This window comes from Xiphophorus maculatus, chromosome 2, assembly GCF_002775205.1.
Source record: "Xiphophorus maculatus strain JP 163 A chromosome 2, X_maculatus-5.0-male, whole genome shotgun sequence".
NCBI classification, from domain to species: domain Eukaryota; kingdom Metazoa; phylum Chordata; class Actinopteri; order Cyprinodontiformes; family Poeciliidae; genus Xiphophorus; species Xiphophorus maculatus.
Window position 1 is genome coordinate 1,715,375 of NC_036444.1, and position 20,331 is coordinate 1,735,705.

General features: G+C 40.3%; 1 protein-coding gene across 1 annotated transcript in view; it reads right to left on the bottom strand.

The window, feature by feature from the left end:
* LOC102226718 (transmembrane and TPR repeat-containing protein 2) overlaps positions 1-10,663 on the bottom strand; it is a 91,524-nt gene extending 80,861 nt beyond the window's left edge. The window contains exon 1 of the mRNA XM_023348459.1: positions 10,149-10,663. Within this exon, the coding sequence (XP_023204227.1) occupies positions 10,149-10,231 (83 nt within the window). The 5' untranslated portion in view covers positions 10,232-10,663. The remainder of the gene's footprint in view (positions 1-10,148) is intronic.
* Between the last annotated feature and the right edge of the window lie 9,668 nt (positions 10,664-20,331).

Sequence of the window (20,331 nt, forward strand, 5' to 3'; positions counted from 1 at the left end):
CAATTATCTGCAGGTTTCTGACTGTCTGCAGCATGTGGTCAGTCCGTGTGCTGCCATGACCACATGATGTCTCAGGCAAGATAATCTGCTGGCTTTTAATTAACACAGAAAAGAAGGAAAATATAAGAAGACTGGAGGCGATCAGTAAAGCGTCATTTTACCAGACAGCGTCTAACCCAACATGCATGCCGCATATGGCCAGATTCTGGTCTCACTGAGGACCAATCAAGTGATTACAGAGCATCAGAACCTGATTAATGCAGCTTTAAAACAGATTACTCCAACGTGGCCAGCAGGCAGCGAGGCCACTCCAGAAACGCTGACCCTGGTGACTCCTACACTGCAGCATTTGGTAGTCCAAAGATATAATAGTGCTCAAAGTGTATGACATAGCATCACAAAGGTCTGCTTGGACGCCATCTTTGGTTGGAAGTTATAGTTCAAGAACTAAGGATGCAACAGTTTGGATTCAATTTAAAAATACTTTATTAATCCCAAAAAGAAACTAAAAGTTGTCATAACTCAAAGCATCCAGGTATCGTTTAAAATGTCGATTTTTAAAACCTGAAAGGCTCCACACAAACCGCTAGAAAACCGAAGGTTTGACCGAACAGAGTGGGCCGTGGACTCACATGTCAGGAACAACAAGAACCGATTTCACTCACAAATATTCAGATGTTGGACAGGAGATCTCACAAAACCTAGAATTCAGATTAAACGAGCCTGGCCGACTGGGAATAGCCATGGCGATAGTTTAAGGACAATATTTAACAGAGAAAAACGATACTAAGACGTCTCCAACATCCACCTGATTTGCTGGTGTGTCACGGCAGCATTTTTATTTTTAGTTTCTGATTGGCTACCATCACAGTCAGCAGGCTGAAACAGCATGAAAATCATTTTGTGTGAATTCTGGGTAACAGCTCAACATCCGGGCAGCAGAGGAGATATTCCACAATAACATCTGTTAACGAGCTCTGCTAATCCACCTCCTTTTCTTTTGCTGCTCCTCTTTAAATCTTCCTGGCAGTAAGGGGGAAAACGTAAGAGAAATGTGAGTTATTCATAATCAGTATTGTTTGAACATCAAGTTGCCCTAAAAAAACCAGCTAAGATCATAATTCACTAGAATGAATCTGATTTCTGTCATTAGCCTGGAAAGCTGATCCAGTGTGATCAACTGGACTTCAGCGGTTCCTTCAGACTGCAGGAAGTCTAGACGCCATCTGGCCCTGCAGATTACTGGTTTCTGGGCCTGCAGCTTACTGGTTTCCAGCAGTTTGGAAGGACCCGGTTCTGTGTGAAACGACTTCAGCATTACAGCGGTTTAAGTGACAACAGTTTGGCTGTTAGTGATTATTAACAGGTGCTGCAGGTCAGAATATATTTCTGTCTCTGGACAGAAATATCTTGAAAGGCTTTTTGAGATCAAATTTCCTGCAGATTTATTCTTTAGATCTGTATAGTTAATTATAAATCAAAGGTCAATTTGTTCAGTAAAGAACTTTAAAATCTAATCTAAAAGCTCATTACAAGACAAACACAGATCTTTAACTGGAGCTAATGGAGCTTCTTTCTTCTAATGTTCAACATGTCGGCAACATGAAAATAGACTGAATTTATTGTGGATAAAATAGTGAGAGTATCAACAGGACATAATCTCTATATTTTTGTCCAACTCCACTGTGACTTGAGAAACACCTGATCCTCTGAGATTTTCCACGGGTCTCACAGAACCATAAACCCAACGCTGTATTAAAACCCATTAATATGGATATCTGATAGCACAACAGCCGTCAGCTCAACCTCTCGGCTTCTGCTTTACTTTTATTTGGATCAACAGAACTTTGCTGCTTTGTTTTCTTCATGCAATATCAAAATAAATCTTCCTATGGATTTCATGATAAATCTTTTTGTTTGGATTTTAAAACTAAATATTCTAAAACTAATAGTTTTACTTCTACACTAGGAGAAAGGGCACTGAAAAAAATCCTTCAGCTGCTTCAGAGACTGAAAATCAAAGGGATCTGATTCTTTGGCTGGTCTATGGTTCACCACAGGACAGAGCAAACGGACCAAACAAAGTAAACAAAGCAAACGGAGGCAAGGAAACGTCACAAACAATATTAATGTGTTTTTCTCTCTGAGACAAACAGAGAGACAGACTGAGGTTTGTCTGGAATAATGTTCTTTAGGCAGATGAGCCAAAAGCTGAGAGAAGTTGACCTCATACCTAAAGCATGGAGGTGGAAGTGTCATGCTTTGGGGTTGATTTACTGGAGCAGGACCTGACCAGCTTAACATCACAGAATCCACCATTCTACCAACAATCCATTCTACCAAGTACCAGATGATGTTTGAGTAAAATGACCAAAGCATTGGGAAATGGGGCCTAGTCAAAACCCAGAACAAAAAACACCTCAAACATGTAAAACCTGGAGATGAGGAGAGGGACAAATCTTCCTGAGACCGATGTCAGAGATGGTGACGCTCCTCAGTGAGGTCAGTCCAGCTGATAGAGTCATTCCATATTAAAGAGCCAAAATATTTAATGGTCTCTCTTAATTTTTAATACCTGTGTATGTCACCTGGTTTTCAAAGAAATCAAATAAATATCAACTGTTAACTCAGACTAGAACACAAAGCAACCTGTGGAGATGATTCATCAGGGAATGAAACGGTGAAAAAGACGCTTCCTGTGAGGTGGGAAGGATGAAACATTCCTGTAAAATGAACGTCTTCATACTTTTTACAAGCACAGAAATCAGCCAATAAAACACCAAGACTAGTTTTGCACATTTTCCACATCTTTCCTCACCACAGAAAAAGCAGCACAAAGGCCAACATGTCTAAACTCTGCTGCTGTCTGCGAGATCATTAGGAGACTTTGAGTGATTGAGACATTTTAAGGAGTTGGTCACTGGAATAAGAAGTCAGTAGTTTTCTGCTAACAAAAATACATTTTGTGAGATTTTTCTGAGCAAATTAAGATTCTCACAAACATTAAAACTCCTCACAAGTTGTACTCTGTTAAGCAATTAACTTTTAAAATGTCTGATCTTTCAATTTGTGGTGAAAATGATGCAAATTTGAACCAAGTTTCCAAGGTTTAACGTACCCTAAATAAAAATGGTTTTGTGGACTTTGTCTCGTCTTCAGTGAGTTTGACCTGAAGGCATTGTGGGAAAAAAGAGAAGTTTGGGGCAAAGAGCATCCAGAAATGTTTTGATTTTACTACTAAATTTCATAGCTTTATTTTATAAATTGGAATCATTGCAGAACATTTACAAACTAGAGCATAAGTGAATTGGTGTGACGTTCGGGAATGCTCCCCTCCTCTCAGAGTCGATGTGTTGCAGAACAGAATCCAACAGAACTCATTTCTGTTCTGCCAAAGGATGTTACTCCCTCTGAGAGTGAGGGCAGCAGAGGGAGAGGATGTTCATGCCATCCTCCCATCGCTGATACATCACATCTGTAGGCGTCTTACATGTGACATGTTACGGTTCCTTGAACAGATTAGGATTGGTCTATGGGTGACACAAAACATCTCTACATTTTCTGCACAAAATCATTCTTAGATAATGAGATTTTAGTTCGCTCAATTCTGCCTATTTTAAGCTCCTTTCAGAATGAGCTGTTTTAGGGCCTCTGTCACTTTAAATAAAACTAAGCTACTCTTGGCCACGCCCCCTAACTCAACGTTTACACTCACACAGGAAAATGCCTGCAAACAGATGCACAATTATAAAACTGCACATCTTTAAAAAGCATCAGTAGAGCCTCCTGCACAACCAACCAGAACGAAGCAAGTGGTTTCTGGATTGAAAGTCAACAACTAAACATTTATCTTTTCCAGCAGCCATTGTACAGCACATACAGCTAAAACCAACTGGAAAAATTTACCTGGAGCTCAGCTGGGTTTACTAAGTAATGGGCTGGGGTTGCTAGGGAACATCCTGGGCTTTACTGGAGTTGCTAGGGAACAGGCTGGGCTTCACTGGAGTTGCTAGGCGACGGGCAGTGCCTGCTGGTTTGTGACTAAACATTCTGGTTTTTGAAACGACTCATTTTCCAGTTACTAAAAAACATAAACTTAATGCCAAAAACTGACTGGGTGGATTTTTTTAAGCACTCTGGTTGTTTTTAGAAGAAGAAAACCCAAATGGAAGTAAAAGAAAATGTGAATTTTGCTAAATCCGTCACCTTTAATTTAAACCTGCAACAGAACTTGATTTTTCAACACGGGTGAAATATAAAGCTTTCTTACTGTAGGATTAAAAAAATTAAGCTTTTTATCCAAGAAGCCAAAATTGAGTTGAATGTTGTTCAAAGATTTATATCAGTGGAGAAAACATCCAATTAATAATTTGTGAGTTTTTTGATGCTGGTTGCATCCATGCTGATATAATTTATGCATGAGCCTCTTTCTCTCAGTGCTACCTTCACTCATTCTGTTATTGGCTGACCGGGTCAGGGGAACATTGATGTCTCTATTCTGGCAAACATCACATTTTATGTTTGAATCCACTTCAAACGATCCCTTCACACTGGTGCCAGCCGGGCACATCTGGAAGCACTGGATGATGGGAGCTGGAGGCCCGAGGAGCTGAGGAGACAGCGGAGCCACTGAATACACCGAACCGTGCAGCCAGTCTCAGCCTGCAGGCTGGAGGGTAATTACAGGATCCAGACGCTGAAGTTTGACCAGAGATACTGAGGCTGCTGGGTTGCCGCCTTTGGCCTCTCAGCACAGCAGCTCTAACCACCTTAACCTAGAGAACATGTGAGTCTGGTTCCACACCACCGCACAGAGACAGAGATACGCCGATACCGGGCCAGCCGGGACAGTACAGTTCGTTCTTCATCTGAGATGGACCAGGTGAAACTAGAACTCTGTTTCTGCTGCCCTTCATCAGCTGTCCTCTCTCTGTGGATTCAGGAGTTGGAGTAGTTTTGCTGTTATCTACAGTTTGACTCCTGGCTATAAATCATCCGCTACGCCCGGGGAAGCTGCGTCCTTCCTTTTGACCTGCAACCTTCACACATCCTCACCCAGCCAGGTCTTACATTACCACACCAGGACAGAGTAATGACCAGGATACAGTCCGTCAAACATGTTGCCGTCCTGGCAGGAGGGTTAATCCATAAACCCTGTCTGTCTGAGTGGAGGTGAAACTTACAGAGCCTTGCAAAAATGATAAACATTTTCTCACTAGACAAGGATAAACCCACTTTATTCACCCTTTAGGTAAGTGACCAACAGTGTATAATTGTGTGGAAAGAAAATGCTAATTTGAAACCACCTTTTGCTGCAGAAACAGCTGCAGGTTTTGGAGGTTTGTTTCTACCGGCTTTGAACATAGAAGTTTCTGTCCAATCGTCATGAGCGAACTTTAAAATGAAGCAGAAAAGAAAATGTGAAATAGACGTGCGTCCATCTATGATTCTGGACCAAATCAACCAGGCCACATGAAACAAGATTTTATCAGATTCTGACTTGAATCAAACTGTAGCTGTAATAAACAGAAAGAGATTTCTAACTAGCATGATCAACACATCTCAGAGATTTGCAAAGTCGTCCCCTCCGAGCTGAAGGTTGGGACTTAGAAATGTTTCCAAGCTTCGTGTCTCATAACGGCAGATCCACCCGTGGATGGGAGTTCGCTACGTCAGATCTTATTCTGCAAATGTGTTTCCATTTCCACTTTGCCACATTGAGTCTTTTTCAGAAAAATCCAAGAACATATCAAGCGAGCGTAAAAACTGAGGAAGTTATTTCAAAATGTTACTGTTTCCATTAACTTTTTCATGTGTGATGGCTGGAAAATGTTAGCCGCGCAGTCCGTGAAGCACTAACCATAAACATTAGTTCTGCTAATGCTTTAGCATCTCAGCAGTTAGTAGAAGCTAATGATAAACCGCTGAACAATGACAGAACAGCTTATCACCCTAAAGAGGATGTTCGCCAGAGTGTATCTGTGAACAGCAGTTTTTAAGTCTTGCCACAGATCTGGACTTTGACTAGGCCACTACAACACAAGGACAGCTTTAATTGGAGCTCTGGCTGTGAGTTCAGGGTGTTCTGCAGCTTCTAACAGGTTTTATTCCAGATTGTCCAGATTTAGCTCCATCCGTTTTCCCATAAACTCTGACCAGCATTACTTCACTGTGTGTTGGTCTGACGCATTAAATATTAAAAGAAAAAGTTTATATTGAGCTTTGTTTTAGGAATATTACAAAATGTAAATCGTTGTGTAACCTCAGCACCACATAATGTTCTTTCCTCCAACTTTATCAGTGCTATCCACTGCTGTCAGACCCGCAGTGGACAGCAGCAGAGATATGAACTAAATGACTCATTATTTCCATTTTCCAGTGCAGGTGTCAAAGCTGGGTTGATGAATAAGGAAGAGGAAGAGCATCCCCTGGGGCGATTTGGCACGGTAGCACGGGTCACTCCTCCAGGAAGCCATTTTTCTGCGGAGAGCTGCTGGAACTGACTGCATGCTCACAAAACTGTTTTGGTCGTTAAAATCTGACCTCCTGGTTGGCCCGGTCACTAGTTAACTGTAAAATCCGATTAAAGTGAAACCACTGAACACACATTGGAGAGCAGCTTCATCTTGTTTCTGTGAGCCAATCAAACACCAGGAAAGCTGAGCGTCATCAATCATCTCAGAGATCAATGTTACTCTGTGACAAAGCAGCCAGAATCATTTCCTGCTGAATTATCAACAAGATTCATTCAATTCTGCTTGGAGGCACAAAATGGAAAAACATCAGCAATGGATCTTCCTTCTCTCTGCATAAAACGTTACATTATCTATGACTGATGTCTTTGCCAGTAAATTATGTACACCTCTGGTCTACATGCCTGCAGGGTGTTTGTGTAAGTTGATTTATTGCCTTCATGCATTCATCGTCTTCCAGCTTCTTCACCAGTCATGTGAGTTTTATCTCCACTCCGACAACATTAGCAAGTTAGATCAGTCTGTGCATCCCAGACTGTTTCCCTCCTAAACAAATATATAAATAAACTGGGCTGCAGCCGGCCTCCCCTCTCTCCCTCTGAGTGCAGCCCGTGGAGACATACGGCTGCTAATTGCAAGCCTGAACGCGTGGCGTTAAAAACGGATAACGCTGGATGACAGATAGCCTGAGATGAAAAAATGATGTCAGTTGAGGCTGGCTAAGCAAGCCGTCCGCACGCTTCATGAGGAACCTCCAATTACTCACACCAAGACAAATAAAATATGACTTTATGACAATATTTTCTCATAAAAACAAGAATATGGCTTTGTGAAATTATCCAGCAGACCCCGCCTCTTTTTGCAGCTTTATGGACACAGAAACAGAAACAGAGCAGGAACAGCCTGACGTCTGATAAACTTCACTGTTAATACACCATTTAAAACCCACAAATATAACTTTAAATTCATAAAGAAAAACAAAAATTAATAAATGTACTGCAAAGATTTATTGGATTATTTCTAGAACAGTGTCACTCTGCTGGTTCTGACTGGTTCTGTTTGGAGACTTTTCTGGTTGAATTGTTGCTGTTTGGAAAATCATTCCCTCTGGTTCTGGATGCTGTGCAACTGAGGATTTTAGCTCTTGCTTTTTGATGTAACCGTGGCAACAATATATTGTTTTTGCAAGAAACTGATTAGCATCTCAAAAGCTCAAATAACACCTGACCTTTGACCCCGAACCCCAGAGGAGCTGAAGAGGACGTTTCATGGATGCAGAGCAGAGAGAGAAGGAGGAAGTAAAAAAACACCTCAGAGATTTAAAGAGAAGAAGCAAAAGCAAAGGAGCTGGATTAGCAGAGCTTGTCGACGACACGGAAGACGCGTTACTCTGGAATATTCTCTCTGTTCAGATTTTCAGCTGTTAGAATGTCATGACGGTCAGACAGCAACATTCTGCAGTCAGAGGCTTCTTCAGATTAGATGTGAGACTGACTGCTACTGGAGATCCTTCCTGCCTACAGCAGCAGCAGCAGCGACTCTTCAAAGATACTTGATGTTTCCCTTTGGGATAAATAAAATATTTTTGAATTTTAACATGATAATGCTATCTATGACAGGTATTTGCTATTATTTTCTATCATAATTACAGTTAATTATGCTTGAATATGAGCAGTATTTTCATTGCAAAGGATTAGTTGGATCCTATATTTAATAGGCAGAATTTTTCACTGTTTTATAATATTGAAGAAGAATGAACTTTTATTACCATTTTTACCCTAACTTGATCCAGATCTTAGCGGCTGAGATGCTAACGCTCAGAGAAAATCTGGGTTTTATCGTCTCTCAAATGTTTAAAGATGTTTTTCAATTTGTACAGTTTGTGATACACAGAACAGAACGAAACACCTGCTAAAATTTGAAGTAAGTATCAGTAAAATATCTTTCTGCTGCTCTGCTGTTTGTGCAGGAATGGAATATAATTAGTGGAACCAACTAAAGACTGAGATCCCACTTTTACTCCTGGAAATGTTTCCAAATAGGTAAAATGATCTTTCATGTAAACAAAGAACAAATGTGTCAGCCTCCATTCATCCAGCTAACTGGCAGTGTGCAGCTAAAGACAGGAAGGGGATGGAAGGAAAGTCCAGTCCCTGCACAAGTTTCTCTGGCATCTTCAAGCATTTCTGTTCTTTTAAAACTGAAAATTAAACAACTTCATCCCAGAAACCAAACAATGACTGGTATAAAATGAAGCGAGTCAAATAAATATGAGTAAAAGTAAAGCATCAGTTTGTCAGCGGTGGAAGTCCTGAACAGGAAGCGTTTTAATCCGCAGCAGTCAGTGGAGTGGTAAAGGAAACAGAATGATATGAGGGAAGTTAATTCACTGTTTGTTCCCTGAGATCAACGTTAGATTCACAACACGGCAGAAAACTGAGCCGAACATTTAATAGCTTCAATTAAAAGATGAGGTGAAGACAGGAAGCTCATATGAAAAAAGGAAATGATTGTGACCTACATCAAGACATGGCTGGTGAATAAAGAGCCTGAGGCAGTGACAAGCATTCAGCCGTCAAATATCAAAAGGCCAGCTATGAGTAATGCGTTAGAGCCAGCCGGGCCCCCCAGCTGAGAGGCTGACTACGCTCCATATTTTTAATAATAATAATAATAATAATAATAATACAATATGCTGCTCCCAGTTTCACATTTTAAAAGTCTGAAACTGAGGCTGGAGACACGTTGATTCAGCTGCACGACTCCAGCTTCTTCTGCGAGGCTAAAACACGATAAACTGAGACATCAGGTCAAAGTTTCACTGCTAAACCTGAAGGAAGAAAACTGACGATAAAACGATGCATTCAGGACGGCAACAGATGATTGTTTCAGTCATCCATCATTCTGATGATTAATCATAATCGATTAATTACTCGTGAAAATTTCAATCATAAGAATTTTGATTTGTTTTTATCTTGATAAATTTCAATTAATATAAAAAAACAAAACTGATCTTATCAGAAACACTAGTTTTATTTTCTCCACTGTTTGTTCCACAAGATCAATAAATATAAGCAAATTTGAAGAACATGATTAAATGTAGTTACTGTGTAGATCTTAGTGATATAAACCAAACTTTTATTTAAGTAAGGAAACTATGATTATGGTCACATCCATACAGATACTAAAAAAAGAACCAATAAATAGTTTTTCCACCACAGTTTTTATCTTTTGTCATAATAGACCCACAAAATACCATAATAAAACTTCAAGTCTATATCGCCCACCGAGAAGTTGAGGATTAATCCAATTAATATTCAGTTCTGGAAATATCGCTGCAAAAGCTTCAATATCAAAAATATCCTGAAAATACTTTCAGGAAGTTCTCACTCTCGACTCCCCTGAAGGATGTTTGCTTATTTACAACTTTCACGGTTAACTTAAAAGGAAAATAGATCTACAGAGATCCACTGCAGATTTCAACTGGATGACGAAACTAGAAGAGCCGAATCCACCAAAAACACGTGTGGATAATCCGGCAGATTCCCGAACCTTCAGAGCCACATTCCTCTCCGATACCTGATGCTCGCCCTCTGCTGCTCGGATTCATGGGAAGGGTGAACAGAACCGAGCCAGAACCGGTTCGGAGTGCACTTCATTCAGTGAGGGAAGTACCTGTCATCGTAGCAGAAATCGGCTCCCAGAGTGTTGACGTACAGGACCAGAGCCACGGCGCCGCACAGCAGTTCAGCGAACATCTCTGCTCCACGCAGACTTCAGGGAATCACGTCAATAATCAGAATAAAAAATACAGGAAAAATGGAAACAAAAAAGAAAAATGTGCAGAGAGAGTCGGACTGGGGTGGAGGGGGGGCTGCCGATCCCGGTCACTGTTCAGTCCCCGTCTTTGTCAGGATGTCTCTCCGAAAATAAGTCCATTCTGTCCCCCCCACCCGAACCCTTCATCCTCCATGAAGTGCATAAAGTGGATAATCCATAGGTGGCTTTCTGTCTAACCCATGGTGGGAGCTCTACACCCTGCTGGGAGTTGGGCAGAAAATAAAACAGCGTTCAGTGGATCTGTGACAACATGCTGCACGCCTCCCCGACACACACACTCACACATACACACACACCCTCACACACACACACACACAGAGAGAGAGAGAGAGAGAGGAGGAGGATCAGCGCTCTGATGCTCTGAGCAACGGCCGCCGCTGCTGGAGAAACGTCGTGATTTACGCTGAGGTCAAACTGCTTGTCATAAAGCCGCTGTTTCCGTTTACACTTTCAAAATAAAGTAAAACTAACATGTAAAACAAACAAACAGCCCATTATGACCAAGCGTTTTGTCACGTGGGCCAGAATCATCAAAAACAATTAAGGTGAAAACTTTTCACACCTGATAGTCAGATAGACTCGATTCATTGGAGACCAAAACTGCACATAGGGGGCAGTAGAGAGTATGTTGTTGGGAAGCTAACCAGGATCTAGACCAGCCTGTTCTGGAGGGAAGGTAACACACTGAACTATTGAGGCCTCAGATTTCAGCCACTGTTAGTTTTCCATTTTGTATTTGGTAATAAACCACGAGCCATTTCTTACGCTAGCCCTAGACTTGTATTTACCCAGAATGCCTTGTGTGGTGTAGTCCACTTCCTGCTTATGGACCCGCATCCGGAGTTCACTTCAACTGAACCGAGACCAGGATAGTAGGCGGACTAAAGTTAAATTGTTTGGTCCACATCAGAGTTTGGTTATGCCTTCACATCCCCAAATGAACGGAGTGTCTACTAAAACAAACTGGATTAAATGGGTTAAAGTGGATTAAACCGAGCTGCTGTGAATGCACCACAAAACAACAACAACAAAAACTACGGTACATCGTTTCACTGCTCAAGAATCTAAAAATGGAATAATTTTCGTTAAACAGGTCTGGAAAATTACTGTCAGATTACACACACGTTTGTTTGTTTGTTTGTTTGTTTGTTTGTGTGAGGGATTAATTGATTAAACAAGTGGTCATTTTTTGTTGTTTTTAGTTGAAAAGGGAAGTTTATATTGTTCTAGGTCCAAAACTAGTTTTTTGCATTATTAAAAGAACAACCAATTTGCAAATTCTTTTGGGCTCAGATGAAAAACACACACACCCCTACACGCACGCACACACACACACACACACACACACACACACACACACACACACACACACACACACACACACACACACACACACACACACACACACACACACCCCTACACGCACGCACACACACACACACACACACACACACACACCGGCTCTTCTGAGCAACAGGATCTGGGTCAGTCTCTCTTTAGAAATGCTTGCTGTATTAAGCCAGATTTAATAAAGTAATTAAAATTGGATTTAGGTTCTCTAAAAGCCCAAGTGGAAATAATTTAATAAATGTGGTTTTTACTATTATAGAGAAAACAAAAAGCTTAGTAATTGAAAGACAATGTTTTTGCACTATTTCCTATTATTGACATTTTAATTTGCCAGTAATAATTTTGATCTTATTGTAGAAAAAATATCCACCTGCTCCAGACACTTTTTCTGAGGATCCACACAGAAACAGTCAACAACATGTGATTTACCAAAATCAATACAGTTCACTGTTTCAGTGAATATATACATTTATGTTTCCTGCATGATGGCTTCTGGTTTTGTTTGCTTAAAACTTTATTAGAAATTCAAGCATTACAAAATAAACATAAAATACCAGGAAGTTTCATGAGATAAAAAAAGAAGAGTTAAAATCTTGCTTCAGTTTTGCTCCTTCTTCTTTTATTTTGGTAGTCACCTACTCAACTTCCGTTCCTCCGCCTGGTATTTCTGCTGTTTTGTCGCATTTGTGACCTGAACTCATGTGGCCAGGACATCTCCAGCGCATGCGCAGACCTCCTGTCATCAAGTGATGGCGGGGGTTAATCCGGATTCTGAATCCTGACGCGGAGAGTCACTGAAGACTGTTAGCAGCAGGCTGCAGTTTGACTTCATATCAACACGCTGTGGGGGGTTGCCATGACAACCGCTGGACGCTTTCACGTGTTGCCATCATTTTCCAATAAGCAGTGACAATAAAGTAGTGAGGCCAGTTTGTTCTGCAGTTTAAACATGCAGGTGAATTCAGACTCTAAATGATAAGTAGAATTTTCATATGAAGTTATTAAAATGTGCAACTAAAACAAACACGTTTTATTTAGAAGTAATTATTTTATTAACCTGTTAAAATAAGTACATGGTTGTTTGAGGTAATTTATGGATTTATAAAGGGATTTATCGCTAATGTTGGCAAATTCAACCTGATTCAAATATGGAAATTATAAATCAACCCAGGAATGTCTGAATTATAGGTAGATGTTACCCATTCACTCCATGGTGGAAAGATTTGTCACTTTTAATCAATGAGTTCATATCAGAGGGAGATAAGTGCAACGCTACAATTTGATCCAAGAAAGTTCAGCTCTGGATTTGTTCTAAGTGATTAATTTCATAAATGTTCACATATCTAAACATAATGACATCCTGGCTAGAGAGAGAGAAAGAACTGAAACAAACAGAAAACAGACATATTGAGAAATTAAGAAGACAGACTTTATTTGCTATACCATATTTGGTATAGCAAATATATCAAATATGAATAAGACAGGCACGTCCAAAGTCCGGCCCGGGGGCCAATCACGGCCCGCGGTCAGACTTCATACGGCCCGCAGCTTCGGTTTTATAATGTATTATTTATGGCCCGCCTGCACTGTGAAACAGAATAAATAAATCATAAAACTTGAAACTGTAATTCCTCCTTTCACCAAATGGTGGCAGCACCACTTTTAATACTATCAGTCTCTGCCTCCGTGCAGCGAACCGCTCTCCACTCATTTCTGCCATGGCCACTGCAAAGAAAACGAGGAAAGTTGACAGTGAGGGCCGCCGCTTTCAAGAGAGATGGGAATTATAATACTTCTTTTCTGAAAATCAAGGCAATTGTGCTTGTCTAATTTGTGAGACGGTTGCCTTGTTTAAGGATTTCAACGTATAGAGACACTACCAGACTAAACATGCTAACACATACAACAAGCTAACAGGAAGTGACCGTGCTGAAAAACTGAAGCAGCTCCAAGCTGCCCTGGCATCACAACAGCGATTCTTCCCGCGGGCCTGTGAGTCAAAAGAAAATACCACCAAAGCAATGAAGTTAATGTTAATAGCTAAACATGGCAAACCTTCTACTGAAGGTACATTTATCAAAGACTGTGTTATGAAAATGGTGGAGAACATTTTGCCCTGAGAAGAAGCAAGAATTTGAGAAAAATGTTTGCCTGGCAGTAACAGTGTGGCACTGAGAGCTGAGGACATGAAACTGAGTGTTTTGAACGGCAACGTCTGTCACTATCAGCAGTGAAAAGCCAAAAAACATTTATGCACTTGGATTTATGGCACTTATTTTTATTAAACTCTTGAGTAAGATTTGGTTATGAACCTGTAGATATAGTAAATGACGAGCAAAATTCACTTGTTTTAAGATTTAATAATAACAGACAACTTTGCATTACTTATAACTCCTGTTTAAAATGTTCTTGAGGCAAAGATATTTTTAAACTCATGTAAATTTAAGGTATTTCATACAGTTTGTTCAATGTTATCTGACTCTCCAGATATGAAAGAAAGGCAGAATTTGGGTTTTTAGAGTTATTCTCATTTGCCTGAGTGGCTTATATTTGTTTTTTTTGTCATTTGAAAAATAAAGATAATTGTGACAATGAAAATTGTGTATTTGCATGAAACTTTTGTAGTTAAAAAATGTCCAGGGCGTGCCGTGGTGGCGTTGGGCGACCCATATTTGGAGGCCTTGAGTCCTCGACGCGGCCGTCGCGGGTTCGATTCCCGGACCCGATGACATTTGCCGCATGTCTTCCCCCCTCTCCTTCCCTGTTTCCGGTCAGCCTGCTGTCATATAAGGGACACTAGAGCCCACAAAAGACCCCCTGGAGGGGTAAAAAAAAAAATCAAAAAATGTCCGAACAAACTATTGGCTCCCGGGCATCTTCACTTGATCAAATCTGGCCCTCTTTGCAAAAAGTTTGGACACCCCTGGAATAAGATCATCCCAGACGTTTGTGGCTCCTGTTTGATGTGACCAAGTTAAATCATTTATTCACACACATGTGTTTTATTTATAAAATATCTAAATTATTCTAGTATGCAAATATTGTTTCATCAGAAGACCAAAAAGTGTAATATACCACACTTAGAAGAAGCTCTGAGAAAAAAATATGATGTTGATGAATCTGTATTTTATCAGCAGGTTCAATGAACTCAGTTGTAGAAGAACAGTTCTTCATTTACGCTCTCCTGTTTTATAATTAAACCTCAATTCTTCACTAGCAAGATCAACACACTGTCCCAGTTTACATTAAACAATATTGCAAAGCAAAACCAGCTTTTTGCCCTGCGACAAACTGGCGACCTGCCAGGGTGACCCCACCTCTCGCCCGAAACGTTCACTGGAGTCAGGCACCAGCTCCCCTTTTGACCCCACTAGGGACAAGGATGTTAGAAAATGGATGGATGGATGGATGGATGGATGGATGGATGGATGGATGGATGGATGGAAAAACCAGCTTTTATAATGAAAATCAAAAGAAGTGTGTGGCTGTTCTCATGCCGACCACTAGAGGGCCCACTGTGCATAATGGTTTTACTGATTGGGAAGAATGTACATCTTGTTTGGCAATGATTCAACCTCTATTATACAATTAATGAATGTGTTTTTAAACTTTTGCTAAAAGCAATATATTCTTTTACAAAAGCGATTAAACTTTGATAAGTTTAGTCATTTCAATTCAAAAGGGGAAACTGATCAGTCTCTAAAGTTTGAAATCTGGATGAAAAGTTTCTTTTCTAAAATATAAAGCATAAAAAAACAGAAATATTTTTCATGAATCAGATCATCTATTGCTCAATAAGACACAGAGAGTAAAATAAGTTGACAATTAAAATGCTGAATTGTATTTGGAGCTACTTCCTGTCTAAAGCTTTACATGTTTTCCTTCTTTGCTCTGTGGAGTCTTGGCCTCCTTTAATCAGGGAAAACATGCAGGCTGCTTTGTGAATGTGCAGCTCCCAAATATTCGTCTTGCTATTGCTTACTCAGCAATAAACTGTCAGCACTAAATTGCTTTTCTGCTCAGAGCTAATGGTGCAGCTGGAGGGAATGTGAAGCTGTCGGACAGATTAAGTGCAGCAACAGAGGAAAATGTCTATCAAACATGGAGAGGCGGCGGTTTCATTCACGCAACCCTTTGTTCGTTTTTAATGACAGAGTTAGCGGGTCTGATCATGTTGGCAGGCCCATTAGTTCTTGGTTTTTATAGATTTTCTTTTGTGGAAAATCATCTTGTAGTTTAAATTGATATTTATAGTTACAAACTGTCTAATTTTTTTCATATCAGAACAAATCTTGACTTTAACTGCAGTCCTACATCTGCCAGCCAGATCTCAGCAGAGCCGACATAAAAGCATTTTCAATTTAAAAAGAAAATTAGCCTCTGATCAGAAATGAACCTTCCACAGCAGACCTCCATTATCTTATTGATTATCTAACCCAACACCTTTTCCACCTCTTTCTTTTGCTTTTCCTTTTTCTTTTGATGTCACCACAACAATCTGGAGACTCCAAGGCAGGGTCTGAATTTTGATGATCCTGATACCATACAGCATCATCATCATCATCATCATCATCCTCATCAGCATCAGCCGCCATGCTGATCTTCCTCTTGAAAGGCAGGTCTTCATCTCGGTTACAAGGAGTGCAATGCTGCCTTCAAAATAAGATTTAAAAAACACCAGATCTGAGGTTGATTCTTGTCTTTGCTGGTGAATTTTAAGCAAGTTGCATTAAGTCAGACATTGAATTTTGATGCAAAGGTCAAAGAGATGCGCCACAGCTTCAGGGGTTTATAATAAATGTTAGTAGGACAGAGAATCAGGAGGTTACAGGAACTAAAGTAAAAATGAAACATTTGATATCTGTGTGCAGCCTGTCATTTAAATATCTGCTTTAATCATTACTTTTATCTAAGGAGGAAAACTCAAACAATTAATCGATTTAATCATGATTAATCGGTTACTGAAATAATTGTCAACTAGTGATTGATTAATAATTAACTGGAGTATATAGACTCAAAAAATACCAGTTGCTTAAAGAACAACACACTCAGAGCTGGAATTAAACCAATCTGTACAAAAAATACATTTTTCATTCATGATAAAAATAATCCCTGTTTGTATGTAAATACATTTTACCCAGAACTCCTGGCAGTTTTAGTTTCACCTGGTTCAAATTCTGTAAAACAAACAAAACAAAACAAAAAACCTCCTATAATCACCTTTTTTGCATTCAATTATTAATAAAAAATAACTGCCAGATAATCTGTACTGTATTGCTGTTAAGTCACATGTTGACGTTATTATTAAGTATTATTTTAGCTGCAGACGCATCATTTGCTATATGTGATCAGACGTTTATTAAGGCAGTGTTCCCTGGTCCTCAAGGCTCACTGTCCTACATGTTTTAGAGGTTTCCCTGATTTATTGTGCCTGATTCAACAAACGCCTGTTAATCAGTCATCAATTGAAATCAGCTGGACTGAAGCAAGGAAATACCTAAACCATGCAGAGCAGTGAGTCTGGAGGACCAGGGTTGGGAAACACTGCACGGCATTTTGGGTAATGAAATACTTATTTTCTTATTTGAAGAAGGATTTGAATTATTTGTTTACTCACATCTTTAATGTATTTCTAATTCTGTAAATAACTTAAATGGCTAAATAAAAAAGTCAGCAGAATGTGGCAATTTTCTTTAGCAGATTAATCGTCTGAATAATTAATTTCTAAAATAATCGTAAGTTGTAGCTGTAAAGTTTTGTTTCACAAGCTGAAAATGCCAACACAGCACTAGACTGCAATAAAACTTTTTAAAAAGAAGAAAAACAATGGATGACAAACTAGAGTTGAACTGAGGCGGCAGAGCCAGAGCTCCCATCTGTTTCTGCTATGCAGACTGGGGCATTTTCTAAGGAATGCTGTGGGGTTTTTCCCCGGGTGCCATGTTTTCCTCTCAACTCGACCCAAGGAAACAAGATAAGTGATGAAGAGCCACTGTGGTGTCTGGACTGCAGGGCCGTATGCATCCTGCCCGCCTGCGCCCGTCTCAGCACAGCCAGCGGGGCACGAGCGCATCGGCCTAATCAAATCACCCACAGCGAGGCAATGCCAAGGTTGAATCAACCGCTCCAGTCCTGAGCCAATCACTGGGTCCTTTGCCGTAAGCCAGAGGACCGAGGACCATGGATCCATCCTGGATTATTACTGTCAGCTGGAAATGAAGTAGAGGGATGAATGCTTGCAAAATATGTTTAAAAATATCTCAGTCTTTAAGAAAAACTTTACATTTAGTGCAGAGCAATGATATAAATGGAATCGACAGATCTAGTGTCTGGAGAAATATTTCACTGTATTTATCTAAAAATAACTGTCCATATTTTCAAATCAATTTGTTTTTTTAGCAATAAAATCTAATTATTTAATCATTTTAAAATGTCTGTTACTTTATTTAATGAGAAAATGATACATTCATTATACACGGTGGTGGCAGCATCAGGCTGTGTACAGGGAAGCTGACGGATGGAGTTAAATGCTGGAGGAAAACCTGCCAGAGGCTGCAGGTGGAGTGAAGGTTCACCTTCCAGCAGGATGACCACCATGACAAACCACTATGGTAGAATGGCCTAGTCAAAGCTCACACTTTAATTGATGTTCACAGACACTCACCATCCAACCTGACTGAGAAAAATGATCAACATTTCAGGCTCTGCAGGTGAAAGGCGGATAGAAACGTTTCTCCAACCGGTTGTCTCAGGAAGCCTGAATTTAAATGTGTTATTTTTGTTGGACCTTCAAATAAAATGGATTTTTTTCACTTGCAGATTAATATTTGACATATGTGAAAGTCTTTATGATTTTCTCTGGATTAGTTCTTCATACCATAAGTATTTAATTGGACAAAGATACAATAATTCTCATGAACACGTATGAATTTGTCTGCCTGTGAATCTCAGAGGTCTTGTTGGCGCAGAAGGAAAGGCTGTGAGTGTCTGAATGATTTGCTGAGGCTCTTAAACCAGCAGATCCGTTTATAAGGAGGCATGTTGTAAGATTGATACACCAATCTTAGCTGCTTTTTTCTCTGTGTGTTTTGCTGCTCTGCCTGTGATGAGAACGGCAGCTGATCCTGACTGATGCGTTCAGCAGACGCCTGAAGAGGAAAGCCAAGAGAGAAGAGGCTCTGCGCCGAGGTTCAGGCTCTTCAGCGGGTTTCCTCGGCTCAGGAAGGCATCCAGACGACGGTTAGCTTAACCACGCATTACACGCTCTAACATGTTAATGAATTGTACAGCCTTTTATGTCAAGGCTTAAAATTCACACTGAATCTTATAATATAATTAGTTGTTGGAGTCTCTTAAAATTTTAATCAAGTCAATTTCAGGGTCTGTAATTAACTAAGCCTTTTTGCTGCTAAACTATTGTCTAAATATGAGCTAAACAACAAAAATATTTAGTTTTTAACCTGTTATTTACTATCAGATTGGAGCAAAGTGTTATTCCATCCGTTCAGGAAGCCCTGATCATTCATGGAGCTTCTCTAGAAATGTGGACTGTAGGCGCCAACACGTCCGTGTTGCTGCAACAAGATGTGACCCATATCCGACTTTTTCACTACAGTCGGAACGACACAATTTCAATCTTTTCACCCCACAAAAATATCTGATCTGTTCCACTTCCAAATGTAAATCTGGATGTAAACAGTGGCTGGAAATGATAATGAAGTGATGAAAGCAGTCTGAGTCAGTGAACGCATCAGATCGCAACCAACCACTCCTGGTCTGGCTCCACATCCAAGCAGAACCGGATCAGAACCAGGTCAGAAGCTGCAGCTCCACTAAAGGAAACTGCTGTTAGCTGTTAGCTTCCTGTTTATCAGCTTCCTTTGTCTGCTGACCGTGCTGTCACTCTGGGCAACTTTACAATCCATCCAGAGACAGCGGCCATCTTTACTGCCGTAATCAGAGCGCTGCTGGTGCTACGTTCTTCTTCTTCTGCACATGCAGCAAACCGTTCTCACAGAAATCTGATTGCAGTAGCATTTAATTTGTAGCAAAGAAAATTGTATTTAAGCTAAGAATCAGAACCAAGTATTGAACGTGAACGTAGCTGAAGTTTCTGTTCATAAGCCTGTTGCTGGGCTTTAGACGAAGCTGGCACTCATCAGCCTCAGACCCACAGAGGAACTGCGTCACTGAAACGTTTGTAAGAAACTTCCAGAACATCAACAGGAGAATGACGTCTGTCTGATGTTTGTGAAATCTCATTATTGAAGTGTTCTTTTAAACATCTTTAGTTTTTTAGACGTCAGCCTGAGGTTTCCAGATTTGCACATTAAGTAAAAGTCAAACATGTGGCTCTCAGAGGGTCTCACTGCTGTGCCGTTTGGTTCATGGTGAACTGAGCCCACAGTGGAACGACAACACACGACTCAAGTGCCAAAGCTGAGCGCTGCATGCTAATGTCCTCCTTCCCTTCAGCAGCACAGTTCATTTCCTCGTCTCTGTTGTTCTCTTTATGCAGCTGAAAACCGTCCAGCTTCACATATGTTCCTTTTTATGTAAATGGACAGTTTAAGTTAAGACACCAGCAAAAGCAAGCAAAGCCAACTGGTTCTGATTCCTCCAAGTACTTCAACCACAGAGACAGAAGTTCACACATTGCTCTAATAAC